The sequence below is a fragment of the Clytia hemisphaerica genome, unplaced genomic scaffold (genome assembly GCF_902728285.1).
Source record: "Clytia hemisphaerica strain Z4C2 unplaced genomic scaffold, Clytia hemisphaerica genome assembly, whole genome shotgun sequence".
Classification (NCBI taxonomy): domain Eukaryota; kingdom Metazoa; phylum Cnidaria; class Hydrozoa; order Leptothecata; family Clytiidae; genus Clytia; species Clytia hemisphaerica.
Window position 1 is genome coordinate 19398 of NW_027104534.1, and position 17053 is coordinate 36450.

General features: G+C 38.4%; 2 protein-coding genes across 3 annotated transcripts in view; both read left to right on the forward strand.

The window, feature by feature from the left end:
* LOC136822453 (testis-expressed protein 11-like) overlaps nt 1–16791 on the forward strand; it is a 32806-nt gene extending 16015 nt beyond the window's left edge. For both annotated transcript variants that reach the window (XM_067078714.1, XM_067078715.1), the window contains 11 exons: nt 8675–8712; nt 9301–9378; nt 9736–9806; nt 10776–10889; nt 11390–11456; nt 12375–12521; nt 13248–13356; nt 14009–14129; nt 14606–14676; nt 15371–15464; nt 16281–16791. In XM_067078714.1, the coding sequence (XP_066934815.1) occupies nt 8675–8712; nt 9301–9378; nt 9736–9806; nt 10776–10889; nt 11390–11456; nt 12375–12521; nt 13248–13356; nt 14009–14129; nt 14606–14676; nt 15371–15464; nt 16281–16352 (982 nt within the window). In that variant the 3' untranslated portion in view covers nt 16353–16791. The remainder of the gene's footprint in view (nt 1–8674; nt 8713–9300; nt 9379–9735; nt 9807–10775; nt 10890–11389; nt 11457–12374; nt 12522–13247; nt 13357–14008; nt 14130–14605; nt 14677–15370; nt 15465–16280) is intronic.
* Nucleotides 3–3755, forward strand: LOC136822474 (uncharacterized). Its single transcript, XM_067078739.1, has 2 exons — nt 3–300; nt 459–3755. The coding sequence occupies exon 2, from the start codon at nt 1152–1154 to the stop codon at nt 3753–3755; it is 2604 nt and encodes an 867-aa protein (XP_066934840.1). The 5' UTR covers nt 3–300; nt 459–1151.
* Nucleotides 16792–17053: the final 262 nt, after the last annotated feature.

A 17053-nucleotide genomic window follows, 5' to 3' on the forward strand; every position in this document is an offset into this window, starting at 1 on the left:
CTGTGACGGCCGCTGGCCTTTGTTTTGATATGTTTTAATTTTATATTACGTCATTAGTCACTTGGGATTGCGTCTCTCATTGTCTTCAGTGTATTCGATTTTTATTGCGTCTTTTGTATGTCATCTTCGTATTGTTTATAATGTATATAATTAGGTCATTAGGGAATTGTAGAATTTTGAGGCGTATGAATTAAATTGTAAACGAAATTTCTACATTTATGTAACAGTAGTAATGTTGTGTATGTGATGTGAAGTCCAATTTGTGGTGTGCTTGTTTTGGTGTCGTGGAAAACTTTTTTAGTTAGTATCTATTTTGGTTTGTATTTAGTCAGTAAACTTTTATTTCTATCCTATCTATGTTCTAATGTGTTTGCTTGTATAGCCCTAGGTTAAGATAGCTTTAGGATAAAGTTTTTCGTTTGTACATATTCTAAGAGTTTGTATTTTTTGTGTTTTAGCGTTTGGAATAGCAATCCAATCAGTGAAAATTATCGCACACCTTTCGTATCCTCCCAACGTCCCCTGTGGCCGTTACAGTAAAAAAGTTATCACCATATCGTATGCTTCGCATTGCTATCTCAACCGTTTCGTTTCGATTCTCGTTTCTTACCGATTCTCGTATCGTATCGAATCTCGTATCTAATTTCGTATTTAACCAGTTTGCAAAAACTGGTCTCGTATCTCGTATCCAATCGAATCTCTATTGACTCGATTTCGTATCGTATTTAGTCGATTCCGGCCAAATCGACCTCGTATCCTCAAAATCATCAAATGTTGTTTTGATTTGAACTCGTATCGATCTAATCGAATTTCATCGATTCTATCGAATCCAATCGAATTTTATCGATCTAATCGAATTCAATCGAATTTTATCGATTTCATCGAATTCAATCGATTTCATCGAAATTTATCGATTTCATCGAATCCAATCGAATTTTATCGAATTAATCGAATCGAACCGATTTTCATGTCTCATCGATTCATATCGTTTTATCAAAAAATCGACTCGTGTACAGTCGCTTTGAATCGAATTTATCGAATCCAATCGTGTTATCGATTTCTGTTCGCAATCGTATCGCACATATCGTTATCGCTATTTTATCGTTTTACATCCAGCCAGTTTTCTACCGTGTTCATTCACTCGCATTTCAATGGCGTCTAAACGCGCGGGCCGCGGCGTGCAGCACCGCCCAGTAACACGTGGTATATTGACACAGCACGCCCTTTGGCAAGAAGATCGCTTGAAACTCCAGAAAATCGTTAAAGAAAAGATTGCTAAAGTAAAGGCTATGTTAGAGATCAATTCAGAAGATGTCGAAGAAGGTTATGCAGAGTTAGAAAGATATTTCAAACAGTTGCTAGTGGCTCACACAAAATGTCAGATGTTGTTAGAACATGACGAACCGAAGTATTCTGACTTGGTCGAAAAACTAGACAAATCAGTTCATCTCATCAAGAGAAGAATCATTGAAAGATCGTTGAATGGATCTGTTGGTCCCAGTAGTCAAGAACCAAGAACTCCACAGAACTCCACAGAACTTAGAACTCAACAAGAACAAGTCGAATCAAGAAAGCTAGAATCTGAGGCAGGTGCTATCAAGAACGCTCATCTGATGGAGTTAGCCAGACTCAAACAGCTAAAGTTAGAGCAACAGTATATCACGAAAAAGAGGCAAGCTCAAATCGAGGCAGAATTGATCGATAATGAACTCCAAATTGCCATTGCTCAGTCGAAGCTAGAAGTATTCTCCAAAACAGATCCATTAGTAGACATACCTTACGACATTCCATCAAATGAAAGCTATGTCAATGATTATGTTGCCAAGCACAGTACTCCTGCTGTCGATGCTCCAATCAAGGTGCCACACCCTCCATCTCTGCCAAAATCTTACGCTGTTTCTTCTGCCAGTCTATCTTTCAGAAGACGATTGTCACCACTGAATAATGATGCTTTGTCTGTAGCTCCATCTCAGAGTATCTCCGTCGCTCCACCTCTTCCAGTTTCTGGGTACACCCAAGGAAACCTGCCACGCCCTCAGGCTGCTTCAAACGACTTGTTAAATCACCCAATCAATTTATCAAAAAGGGCGTACACCATTCGAAACAATCCACAGAGTTCTTCTTCTTCACTTGCTGTGGCTGAGACCTCACCTCGTCATTCACCACAACGACCGGTGGACCAGACTTATGACCTGTTTTCACAGATGATGGGTTATCTTCAAGCCCCAGATGCTGATATCAGTCCATTCTATGGAAACCCCTTGAACTTCGAATTCTTCATGGCTTCTTTCCATGAGGCTGTCGAACGGAAAATTAGAGATCCAAAAGGCTGTCTTACAAGACTTCTCCGTTATCTGAAAGGTGAACCACACGAACTCGTTCAAGGATGCATTCATATGGCTTCAGATCAAGGATTCAAATATGCCAAGGAATTGCTGAAAAAACGTTATGGAGACCCATACAGAGTGTACAGCGAGTACATGAAAGAACTCAAAGAATGGCCAAAGATCAAACCAAATGACGCCCAAGCCTTCAGGAAATTTCATTCGTTTCTGATCAAATTCAAGTCAACTACAGATTGTCACAAGTCGTCAAGATCGAACAGTCCAGAAGTGCTTCAAACCCTCAGTAAAAAGATACCATCTTACCTGCAAAACCGTTGGGGAAAGATTGTTCTGAAGGTACGTAAAGTCGGTGGCGAAGCTACATTGGAACATTTCATTCAACTCATCGAAGATGAAGTTACGTTGGTGAATGACCCATTGTTTTCTCATGGTGCATTGAGTGACCCAAAGTCAAAGCCGGAGAAGAAAGGACCTTTCGTGAAGACTGGACTCAACAAAGTACCTCCTTCTGACAACAGACGTAAACTTAAGTGCATATTATGTGATCAAAATCATGACTTGGATGATTGTGCCAATTTCATCAAGCTACCTCCAAAGGATCGCCATGACTACGTATTCAACAAGCGACTCTGTTATTGCTGCTTGAAGCCAACAAGCAGTAAACACACAGCAAAGACATGCAACCGAAAGAAGAAGTGCACATCTTGTGAAGAGCTGCACCCAACAAGTCTACATGACTACTATGTCCCGCCAACGAAAACAGGACGTATTGCTTCTAATCTCGACGACTCGATTGGATTATGTGTCGTACCAGTCAGGCTGTTTCACAAAGACAGTCCAAATTTCGTAAAAACCTTTGCTCTTTTGGATAATGGGAGTCAAGGGACGTTTATCAACACTGATTTTCTACAAGAAATCGATGCTAGTAGTACCACCACTTCATTATCCATCAAGACAATTCATGGCGAGAAAACAGAAAGATGCAGGGCTGTCGATGACTTAGTGGTTTCACCTGTTCATGATGATTCCATCCGTATTCACCTCCCTCGTACATACAGTCAATCAGACTTGCCCGTTGACGATGAAGATGTACCAACAAAGGAAAGATTGATCCAGTGGAAGTACCTACAGCCAATTTCAAGTTTCCTTCCTTCTTCAAGTCAACACATCAAAGTTGGGCTTTTGATCGGAAGCAATTGCCCTCAAGCCCTTGAACCATTGGAAACCATTGCTAGTCAAAAGAATGGTCCATTCGCATATCGAACAAGATTGGGATGGTGTGTTTCAGGACCAATCAATTCCTCCAATTCGAGCTCGAATACACAAAGATTATCAGTCAATCGAACCGGTAGGCCTACCGAAAAATCGTTTTCGTGTTTTCGTAACCAAACAAAAAGTCAAGGAGGTTGATCTTAAAGAAATGCTACTCACTATGTACAGACACGACTTCAATGAAGCTCCATCTTCTGGCCTTGCAAGTAATGATGAAAAGCAGACGTGTTTTTCCCAGAACGACAAGAAGTTTATGAAGATGATGCAAGAAGAAAGCAAGTTCGTAGATGGTCAGTATGTGTTACCATTACCATTTCGAGACCGAAACACTAATGTTCCAAACAATCGTGGTCAAGCTGTTAAAAGAGCCATTTACCTCAAGAAGAAATTGACAGCTAATGACAAATTCTTCACAGATTACCAAGCCTTCATGAAGACCATCATCGATAAAGGCTATGCAGTACCATGTCAAACTGAACCTAATGATGGTAAGACTTGGTACATCCCACACCATGGGGTTTACCACCCCAGGAAACCTGACAAGATTCGTGTCGTGTTCGACTGTAGTGCCAAATTCAAAGACATATCTCTAAACTCGATGCTGCTACAGGGTCCTGATCTCACAAATCAACTTGTTGGCGTACTGTCCAGATTCAGAAAAGAGCCAGTTGGATTTTTCGGAGACATCGAGAAGATGTTCTACAGAGTCAAAGTTCCTGATGATCAACAGGACTTCTTGAGATTCCTTTGGTGGAAAGATGGAGACTTGAACTCAGAACTGAAGGAGTACAGGTTGACTGTTCATCTACAAGGTGCAATTTCATCTCCAAGTTGTGCCAACTTTGCTCTTCGAAAGACTGCAGACGACAATTCAGAAAAATACGACCCAGAAGTAACATCGATTCTGAAAGAAAGCTTCTATGTGGATGATCTACTGAAATCCACGACCACTGAGGAGAAAGCAAAACAGCTATTATGGGATACCAAAGCACTTTGCAATGATGGTGGATTCAATCTTGTGCAACTTGGATCTACCTCAAGAGCAATCATTGATACAATTCCAGTTGAAGACAGAATGAAAGGAATCAAAAACCTCGACTCATCCACATCAACCTTGCCAATAGAAAGAGTGTTGGGTGTGTCTTGGTGCATCCAAAACGACGAGTTCAACTTCAGAATTGTTCTCAAAGACAAACCATTAACAAGGCGTGGTATATTGTCATCAGTAAGCTCAATCTACGATCCACTTGGATTTGCAGCACCTGTCATGCTGCTCATCAAACGCTTACTTCAAAAGCTCATCAAAGACGACAAAAGCTGGGATGACCAAATCTCTGGCGAAGAGCGTGCCATATGGGAGAAATGGAGATTGCAGCTTCCCAGTCTAGAAAACGTAACCATCAAACGATGCTTCAAGCCTGAAAACTTTGGCAAAGTCGTCAAAGCAACTGCCCACCACTTCTCTGACGGATCAACCATTGGTTATGGCCAATGCAGTTATCTGCAGCTGACAGATGATAAAGAGCAAATCTCAACAAGTTTCCTGATGGGAAAATCACGTGTTGCACCCCTAAAACAGATTACAGTTCCTAGAATGGAATTGACAGCCGCTGTAACGTCTATCAAAGTTTCTAACCTGCTCAACCAAGAACTGAAGTATGAAAACCTGGAGCATGTGTTTTGGACGGACAGCAAAGTAGTCCTGGGTTACATCAACAACGAAAGCAAATCCTTCCATGTATTCGTCGCAAATCGAATAGAAATAATTCGCGACAACTCAACCAACAAACAATGGAATCATGTCCCAGGCAAAATCAATAGTAGTGATATTGGTTCAAGAGGAATCGAGGCATCAAAACTCAATGAAAGTAGATGGCTTCAAGGCCCTGAATTCCTCCAGAAACCCTACAAAACTGAAACTGAAGCCGCAATCTATGACGTTTCACCTGATGATCCAGAGGTGAAAACAAAGAAGAAAGTCTTGATGATCAAAGGTCACAGTGAGCAAACGAGCTTCATCAATCATCTCATTTCACAGACAAATAACTGGTGGAAGCTGAAAAGAGTTATTGCAAGAATAATGATATGGAGATCAAAACAGTCTAATTACACCCAAATCACCTTAGACGACATGCAAGCAGCAGAAGTAACAGTCATCAAGCTGATACAACAGAATTCATTCCATAAAGACATCTCTTCTCTGACAAACAAAGAGGAGAAGTACACTGGTCAGCTATCTTCATTGAACCCATTCGTCGACGACAATGGTTTACTTCGAGTTGGAGGTCGTCTTCGAAAATCAAACCTCAACCCAGAATGCAAGAACCCTATTATCTTGCCAAAGAAACATGCATTGTCAAGAATGATTGTCAGTTGGTATCATTCAAAAGTAGCTCACTGTGGAAGAGGAATTACAATGAATGCTGTTCGCACTGCTGGCTATTGGATTGTCAACCTCAACTCACTCACAAGATCAATTATCAAAGATTGTGTCAAGTGTCGTCGCAACAGAGGAAAGTGTTCCACACAACTGATGGCAGACCTACCTACAGAAAGAACAGAAGAAGTCCCTCCATTCACCTACGTTGGGGTCGATATGTTCGGCCCATTTCAAGTCAAAGAACGAAGATCCACTTTAAAGAAGTTCGTCGCCCTTTTCACTTGCTTAAACACACACGAGCAGTTCATCTAGAGAGCTCCGGTCATATGGACACTGATCACTTCATCATGATGCTGAGACGCTTCATTGGTCGCAGAGGTCAAGTTCGACTGCTTCGCTCCGACAACGGCACCAACTTCGTCGGCTGCGACAACGAAATGAAACGAGCAATCAATGAAATGGACGACAAGACAATTGAAATCTTCCTCCAACAACAAGGTGGCGAATGGATGGGATGGAAGAGAAATCCCCCCTCATCAAGTCATATGGGAGGCGCTTGGGAGCGCCTCATAAGGTCAGCCCGGTCAATTTTTTCTTCTTTAATTTACAATCATGGGCTGAGTCTTAACAACGAGGCGTTTCTCACTCTTCTAGTTGAAATTGAGGCTATCATCAACTCTAGACCTTTGACAGACACTTTGTCTGATGATAGTGAACTGCCACTATCACCAATTAATCTTTTAACAATGAAAAGCAGGGTAGTTCTCCCGCCACCAGGAAACTACTCTGCCAACGATCTCTATTCCAGGAGACGCTGGCGACGAGTACAACACATCGCCAATGAATTCTGGAGCAGAGCAGATGGAGAAAAGAGTATCTGCAAACGTTGCAACGACGATCAAAATGGCAACACAAGATCCGAAACTTTTCAATCGGCGACGTTGTCCTACTGAAAGAAACCAATTTTCGAAACGATTGGCAGTTAGCAAGGATTACTGAGGTGTTCAAAGATGAAAACAACGTCGTCCGCAGTTGTCAAATTCGAACGCAACGTGGCCTGTTCAACAGGCCAATCCACAAACTCGTTTTACTCGTCCAGGCTGATCGGACAAGCGTCGAGTCCGAATAAAACGTTCGCTCCTGTGCTGTGTTCCTGCTGGGGCCGCCGGTGAGGCCGAAGACCTTTCCTGTGCTGTGTTCCTGTTGGGGCCGCCGGTGAGGCCGAAGTCCTTTCCTGTGCTGAGTTCCTGCTGGGGCCGCCGGTGAGGCCGAAGATCGTTTTAATGGTTGTATGTTGTAGTATGTTGTGTTATGATAGTGATACGATACTTTTATATCACGAACTGAATTTGGTATGTTGATTCCCCGCCGAGGATGCTCAATAAGAGAAAAGATGAACTTTTCTGGGGAGCCATGTGACGGCCGCTGGCCTTTGTTTTGATATGTTTTAATTTTATATTACGTCATTAGTCACTTGGGATTGCGTCTCTCATTGTCTTCAGTGTATTCGATTTTTATTGCGTCTTTTGTATGTGTCATCTTCGTATTGTTTATAATGTATATAATTAGGTCATTAGGGAATTGTAGAATTTTGAGGCGTATGAATTAAATTGTAAACGAAATTTCTACATTTATGTAACAGTAGTAATGTTGTGTATGTGATGTGAAGTCCAATTTGTGGTGTGCTTGTTTTGGTGTCGTGGAAAACTTTTTTAGTTAGTATCTATTTTGGTTTGTATTTAGTCAGTAAACTTTTATTTCTATCCTATCTATGTTCTAATGTGTTTGCTTGTATAGCCCTAGGTTAAGATAGCTTTAGGATAAAGTTTTTCGTTTGTACATATTCTAAGAGTTTGTATTTTTTGTGTTTTAGCGTTTGGAATAGCAATCCAATCAGTGAAAATTATCGCACACCTTTCGTATCCTCCCAACGTCCCCTGTGGCCGTTACAAACACTACATTTTACGACACCGAAAAAAAGTGCAAAAATATGGGCCAATGAAAATCTATTTTTTCAAAAGCTATTTTAGTGAAAAACAAATAAAAAACTTACAGAACAGCAGTAGAAGACATTGATGTGTTGAAGGATAAAAAAATTCTGCACTAAAACTGCCAAAATACTTGAAGAAATCTCAAATCCTTACCTCTAACTTTCATAACAGTCATTTCACCGCCTCCATCTTGAATTTGAACGTTTTTCAAATGTTTGTTTTGATTGCGCACTTCATCCTAACCCTTTGAAACCTATACTTTCCGGAATGGAAATTTATCGCTCTTTTCAAATATCATAACCATTTGATTCTCACAACAACAGAAAACTAAATATCATTGCTTAAATGACCATACATATAAAAGACGCGTATACGCGTCTCTCGTATATAGGCACGGACGTGTATACGCGTCTCTCGTGGGCTAAGGGTTAAGAACATTTTAAGGCTTTGCCGACTCTAAAACAACCGGTTTCTTATTAGAAAAATGGGTCAAAATGTTCAAAAAATGGTGAAAATAAGAACATGTTAAGAACCCTTTTAGGCTTAAAACTCAAAAAGTTAAGAAAATCCAAAGGCTACAAAATTTTTGGATGTTCTTATAAAAAATACGTGTATATTATAATAGTACTCAGTTTCAATTTGTCGAAACATAACATTTTGATTTGGTGATTATTTTATTTTTTTAGGGAGCAGTTAGATTTGATCTTAGACATAATGCGGAAAGGTTAGATCTTTATAAAGAAAATAAGAATTTGAAATTATAAGAATAATAAGGATATTGAGAAATACAGTTCACTTACAAATATACGCTACAAACAAATACATGACAAATATGATAGAACACATAGATAGGAGTCGATATTTTACGTGGATAGCCCAGTAATCTAGGACTTTTAGACAGTCTTTCGATTATTTTCACGGGGTCCACGGCCAGCCGGCTCAGCTAACTATGAACTGAGTGGAACTTTGGAAGAAGTGGGGATTCTACCCGCGAACCCCTAATTTGTAGCGCTGGCACCTTTGGGCATTCGACCGCCGCTCCTATGTATTGTTCTTCCACCAGAAGACATTAATATGGTATTACAAAGGAGTAACAGAGCCGAATGAGGGGGGGGGGAGTTTGCAAATAGAAGGAAATTTAGGAAATAAGTAACGGTAAGGGTCCCAAAATTCACAAAATTTCGTTTTTTTCCCTCGATCCAAAATCTCCAATTTTCAAAAATCGGGTGGCACCCTGTCATTTCGCAAAACTAGTACCCCCAAATAACAATTCATTACCAATGCATATAACATTCCCTCTCTTTCATGGTAGCTAAACGGATTTTGGACGATCCCGAGCAATCACAAAATGCGGAGCAAGAAGCAGAGATCTTGTGGTTTAACAAACTAGGTGAACTAATCTGTTTCACTTACTTACTTAACTCTATGTGTCGAGCCGTGTCCTCAAAACTTCAATCCTTTTTCAAAATATTTGAGACAAAGGGAATTTTCCCCACAAAAGTTTATAACCTCAAATGAAGTGTAAGTGCCCAAGTTAGATTGGAAGGGTAGAATTCTAACTCTAAGTTTCAACTTAGAACCTTAGGATTTCAGGATCTAAAAGTTCACAATAACCCATTCTCTTGTTTAGTCCAGCTAAAAACCTTTCCCGGATACATTCAAATTTTCTTTTTGAAAATCAATTTCAAAATGTATTTTTTTTCCTTTTTGAAGAGAGTTTCTTATTCTTTATTGTATTCTTTTTCAGCATGGAATCTTGCTCTTTCATCTTCAAATCATTTAGATGTAATGGAAGCCTCATTTGCTATGTGTTATCAGGTATCCTTTATTATAAGAATATCCAAAATTTTCGAACGCTCCGGATGTTCTTAACAAAAGTTGGCTGGGATGCGTAACGTGAATAAAATTCCCGTCCGTGAGTTACCCCCTGTCTTTGTGAGAGACAATGGTGATTATGTCACTCGAGACATTAAATGATTTTTTATGAATAGAAAGTAGTTTTGCTAAAATCCGCTGGGAGTTAATCACCATGGCACTAATTTCGAAACGAGGCGCAAATGATGTTCGTAACGTAACTTATGAAAAGGTCTATTTCTGTAAAATTCAACAACCTTTAATCATGGATTAAAGACTTTTTAGTATCCTTTATTATGATTGAATTACCAAGAATCACGGTTTTTAATAACTTTTCTGGGAATGGTTAGGCTTAGGGTTATGTATAAACGTGCTCTTTAATTTTAACGCATAGCCGTATAGTCTCCATATTATAGTACGCAAGACTTTTCAAAACAATCTTGTATTAATACTCATTGTTACTTTTACCTTAAAAACATTGACAGTATCAGTCATACTTCCATATAAATTGATCTGAAAAGCTTTTATAAATGACATACGTACTTATAATAGTGGCTCTTGGATTTAATAACAAAATACCCAGGATTGCGAAGCTACCAAATCCCTTGTGGAGCAACCAACTTGTTTGTCAGTTACAGGAAGCCTATACAGAGACCCGATATCTACGGCTTATTTCAAAATTCGTTGCTGTGGTCTGTTGTCATTGTCTTTTCTAATTTGAGACCGCTGCGATGGAGTGCGGTGCGAGAGGGGAGCCGACGAGAGAAGTGTTGCTATTTATAAATCATACTTCATTGCAGAGGTTTCCGTACGGGCATTTTTTTATCAAACTGACAACACGCAGAGTGTACTATGAAACGATAAACGTGGGATACACTCTGGTACAGAGTAGTTACAGAGAGCTAGTTTAAAATATAATACTTTACCTTTCAGTTTTCACAATTGTTACCTACCAGTCAACAAAGTGAATCGCAACAGAAAACGTGTCTCCTAATGTCTACTGGATGTCATTTGCAGTTATCCAGAAAGCCCAGTGATGACGAAAAAGTTGGTAGTTGTTTTTATTGATATTTATTAACAAACATTTTCAAAATTTATTTAATTTCTTTAAAAAAGTCAACAACATCTGAATGTTTTCGATCTTTGAAAGAAATATAGTTTTAAAATCGATATTCGATAAATTTATCGGCCCTTTTTATCCAGAAAGCCCTGTGATGACGAAAAAGTTGGTAGTTGTTTAACTGAACATTGACATTTATTACAATCATTTTCAAAATTTATTTAATTTCTTTAAAAGATCAACAACATCCGTATGTTTGCGATTTTTGAAAGAAATATAATTTTAAAATCGATATTCGATACATTATCGGCCCTTTTTACTCCGGCCGTAATTTAAGGCCAGCCCCTTTTACGCCGGCCCTTATTACACCAGAGACGGAAAAATAACGCCAATAAAGGCCGATTTTCCGAATTTTTTTACATTCAGGTTAAAAGTTGATATAAAAACTTCATGTACTATTATTACACTGTTCTTCTCCCTTCTTCAGGACATCTTGGCTCAAGTATTATCACAGGTTTCACAGTGTTACGAATTAATGAAAACGTCCCCTGAAGGTCTGTATAAACGGTTGTTTTAGTATCCCTGAATTTGATTCATGGAAATACAGTACCTTTGTTACATTTTTGATCAAACTTGAATAGTCAAAGTTCTTTTAAAGCAAATAAGGCATTTCCTTAAATTATCTCCTTGAAGTTCGATTTATTGTCAAGAATTTAGGTGTGGTGTTTCTAAGGGTGGGACTAATGCGGCACTATTTACCGGGCGTCGCTTATTACTTTAAGGGCAGAAACTTTCGCGGGCAGAAAGTTTTGCGAGACCGAAAAGTCGCGAAATTTCGCGGATTTAAGTTTCGCGATTTTTACTTTTTGAAGAAAATTTACGGAAGAAACTTTCGCGGTTTTTTGTGAATGTTCAATTTTAGTAGTAATAACTTTCGCGAGTGGCTAGGGAAATTGAATAAAAAATTATTTAAAATCTCATTTTTTTCTTCAATCGAAAGAGTAATATGCTAATATTTGAAAGGTAAACTATTTGCACTTCTTTCTCTCATTGCGAATCCTAGTCACTGCGATAATATCGATAATAGCGACTCTCCTGCGCTTTTAAAACTTGGAGAAAAACATTTTTCGCGAAATTAACTTTTGCGAATTTCTTGTTTAATTTCTTACCTGGCAGAAACTTTCGCGAAAAAATGCCAAAAACGCGAAAAACGCGAAAGTTTCTGCCCGCGAAAGTTTCTGCCCTTAAAGTAGTTGACGTTCATCTGGTAAAACAAAAACGGATTAAAGTTTTAAGACCAATACCCGTATTTCCTCAATAAGCGCTACGGGTGCTCTTTAAATATTCACGACTTTTATAAGTTTTTAAGTCTAGTTACAGTGCTCTTCAGAGGAGGATGGTTTTTAATAATAATGATATTTAATTTTTCCATACCCAATCTCGTTTCTTCTTCATATCTCTCTTTGTTCCAGATTCTTCACGTTCGTTAATGGAAAACTTTCTGATTCTTTACGAATTCGAAGCGAAACTAAGACTTGGTCATACAGACTTTGACGATGTGTTTGAAAAAGTTCTTCAAGTCAAACGAGAAAAGAAAGATATTTTTGATAAATTAACAAGTGAGTATTTAAACTAGCCAAGCCTTTAGCCATTACCCTCCCATACCCCATACCTTAGAATGTTTTGAGATTCTTTTTTCTATCCTAAGTATTAGCAACAGCGATCGTAGTGCAGTGGTAGAGTATCTGGCTACGGTGCGCAAGGTTGTGGGTTCAACCCCCAGCCGGGTCATACCAAAGATTGCCAAAATGGTACTTGATGTCTCTCTGCTTGATGCTCAGCAATTAAGAGAAAGATAAAGGGTAAGTGGAGCAATCCAGAGAGAAAGAGTGGCGTCCTCCCCTACCTTCGGGTAGATATAGCTATCGAAAGAGGAGCATTCGGGTCGCCTCTGACTGTGACTCCGACTTACTTACTATTAGCAATTTGAGCACAAGCTTGTTTAATAACCATTTTATTACTCCTTATATTCTGATCAAATGCAGAAATTTCTTTTTTTTTACTGTTCTGATCAAATGGGCTATTCCAGAAAATTTGGATTTTTGTCCAATTTTTCAGGATCCCCTTGGATTTTTTTTCTCCCATTTCTTTGGACCAACCTGGATTTCCGACCTCGTTATACTGACCACCCTGGATTTTCAACTCGATTTTATCATTAAAAAAACCAGATGGTATTTTCCAGACCACCCTGGACGTCACACCTCCTCAACATAGGGGTACAGACTTTTTCTGGAATAGCCCAATGCAGAAATTTCTATTTTTCTTATTATTCTGCCATCTTTTAGATATTGCGCTACAAGGGTACAACCGTAACAAAGAGATCAGTTTGAAGACATTGAAATTGACCATCAAATGTCACTTGGAAACTGATTCACCTGATACTGAAGCTTTGAGGTATTCAATTTATCTTCCCCTTTGTAATGATTTGATAGGTACAGTTGACGTTTTCCAGGAACGACGCAACGGGAACGGCAGGCAGGTACGGTGGCCGCCGTACCAGATTTTCACCAAAAAACCCGAAATTTTGAAGAGAAGTTTGATTTAAATGAAGCAAAGGAGCGTGTTGAATAGTGTAGAACGTCGAATTAGAGAGCGTCAACTGTAATCTACAAACTTTTCGTCTAATTTCTTTTTCTTTCGGATTCTAGTTAACTGGAATATAATATAACTTATTATTTGAATGATATGACATGATTGTAAAATGCTATGAATTTAGTATGCCTTTTCTTTTAATATTGTTCCCATTTTTTCCCAATTTCTTATTACATTGATCTTCAGGTAGGTCCATTTAGCATGTAGTTTTTAAACTTTGGTATAATTAATGTGTAGCATGCAGTACAATGGGTAGATAAAAGAAGCATGTTGCAAAAATTTATGATGGAAAGTTTTTATTTTTTTATAAAGGAGTTTGGCTAGAAGAAACGCTCGCCTTCATAAACTTTGAACTGCACCCTTAGATCCGTTCCTGTGCAGACCTAATCACAAACCGTGCACTGAATATAACTCTCTATATTGCCTACCAATAATCACGTCATTTTCTTTTTAGTAAGTGTGTCCATCACTTGATCAACTTATCATTACAAAAAGGCAATTTGACCAACGCTGAAAGTAAAGAGGACGCATTCGATTATTATCAAGATACATTATCAATGCTGGAAAATTTACAAGTATGTGACATCATGATTGATCGTTTGATGGGACAAAGATCTCATTTTTGAATTTAGGGAATCATCTTTTCGACTCAAGAGATTCAAGTTCAAGAGACCCCAATATCAACTATGTGCACAGGACTTATAAGCGTGATTTTAAGGAAAAAGACCTTGTGGAGGTCCCCCGAAAAGATGGAGTGATCTAATCCGAGAACACATCCGAGACACAGGGATCCCACTTCTAATTGCTGAGCGCCTTGCCCGTGACAGAAAAGTGAAAAGAGTTTGTCTCCAATCCCCGTGGGATTATGCATATAAGTCAAGTCTTTTCAACTGAACTTCATGAACGATTCTTTGTCTAAACTATGGACTGATAAAAAAGAAAATGCCTGATTTACAATTTCGAGAAACATTTAGAACATTTTATTATACTTCAAAGTTTTAGATGCTTCAATTTTAAAGTTGATCGTTTAATTCTCGACATCTCCGTATAGAGTGCGTTTCCCGAAATGGAAATTGTCTGGTTGATGACCAAGGCGTGGAATTGTGGCGTCCATCTTTATAGGTATAACATTTGATTTCACATTTCATAATTTCACACATCTTTCATTATTCCTTAATTTCAGAATCTTACAATTCCTTGAATGTTCTTTGAAGCCTTGGTAAAGAACTTTGATATATATCTACACTGACCAAAGCTCAGAAATGTATGAGTTTAAAATTAGTTCAGTGTGAATTATTCAATTAATGACTGTAAATTAAAACTCACGCCTTTTGTATCACAAATGTACTGTCACATTGGCTACATTGTACTCTTTCCCAACCATTTTCAAAGTTAGGCTGTCTATCATTTTGGCGGTACTTGTTCATCATTACATTCGATCATTGATTTTGTCTATTGTTATGTCAAAATTTATACAATCCCCCTGTTTTTGTACGCAATTGATATCCACTGTTGTACCACTTACTTAACATGATATTCATAACAACTGAAAACAAAATAACATACAGTATTACAGCAAATCTCCGCCAGATGGGAGAAGTTCAACAAATCTAACTCTAAATCAATCTTTTGCTCTCAATCATATAAATTTAGATAGAAAGCTGCCTTCAAACATATCAGATCATAGATTTTATCCTTGCTGTAAAATTATTGTAACCATGTAGCGCCGCCTGATAAGCACAACCCAAATACAGCATAAAACGGAAAAAGTAGTCGAAGATTCAACAAATTTAACACTCAACCCTTTATCTTTCAGCTCTCAACATTTGGACGCTGCAGAAAAGTGGTGTTCAATGGCCATCAAATTTCTAAAATATCTCAAAGATTTGAAAGAAACTTACGAACCTCATGTAAGCCAATCATATAGTTTTTAAGTTCTAGTTTAGAAGTAAGTTTCCGACCACAATCGGTGGCAACCCGAATGCTCCTCTTTCAATAGCTATTCACCTAAGGGCGCAACTCTTTCTCCCGGGATTGCCCAACTTACCATTCATCCTTCTCTTAATTGAATAAAGTAGAGAGGCATCAAGTACTATTCTGCACTAATCAGGGGTCTTATTTAGGCTTGGCGAACGGCGAATTTCACTGGTCCAAGGCACGAAAAAAAAAAAATTACAATTCGCCGTTCGAAATGTTCGGTTCGCCGTCTCAAGTACATATTTACACAAATCAATACACTGCGCTAGCTAAGACTAGAATCTAGAAATCGCCAAAGTTAATTTTTCGTTCGCTAGCCTACCAAAAACAATGCGTACTATGTACGAAGTTTTTGACATAAACCGGCCAGAGATTGAACCTTTGCACTGCGGTTGTTTTGGTTTACAGATAAATATCATTTATTGATCAATCTGGTTTTTTACGCTCTCGAATATTCATTATTGTCAGGTTCCGTGTATATCAACCACGCATTTAGACACTATAGTTTTTTGTGCCATCAATAAACATAAAAGCCGATATAATACGCTGGGAACAAGATTGGGGTTTTTCTCTGGTCAACTCTACTCTCCAATCTAGCCTAACTATTCATGTGTTTTGAGATGAGGCGAGTTTATTAACATTTATAATTATAATTGAAAACGTCTCTAGCCGAAACATGCTGGAAATTTCTAGCATCAAATGGTATTTTTGTCTCGATCTTCCCTCCAATATGTAACTTTTATTTCTAGATGTCGAGTGTTTTTGCTGACATCATTTCGAAAATCCAACAGTCACATGCACAGGTTGCGGTAGAGGAATGAGTGGTGATTTAAAGATCGTTCAGATTCTGATAATCTAACTTAACACTCTTGGTTTCTATACTTCGAGTCAACTTTGGATAAGATGTCCGTCCTTCTTTTTGGGTTACAAGAAAATCTATTTAAGTCTATAAAACCCCGTCTGATGATAAACTTCGTGCATTGTACAGGTCAAGCTCGGAGCTATTATCAGATGGGGGTTTCATAGAGTTATAACTAATCTTTCTTGTTTGATTGCCTATAGTAAGCTCAAACTCTAATTAAACTATCGTTTATCATCAGAATATTAGCATAGAAATGTAAATAGATTTTGTTTGTTTGTCAACAGAACCATGATCTCCCTTTGTAAAATATTTAGAATTTATTTATTATGAAATTAGAAAATGTTAAAGATGTTGATTGTTAATAGCTTCGCTTTACTGCTACTTTCTGTCAAAATATATACCTTGCTTTTTCAGTCAGTTTTTGCCATTCGTGGGTATATGGTAGAGAAAATGCCCGTGAATGGCATGGTTGGGAGTCCGAGTCACGCCAGATCCGTTGGTTTTCCAACGGTTCCGATGGCTGGTCAGAAGATAACATGAGAGCGACTGTATTCACTTCATTGTAATACATAAGGGTAAAATTCATGATTAATACCTTGCTTTTGTTCTGGATTGGTGAAAAGTTTTTCGAAGTCAACTTCTCCACTGTTAAATTCAAGT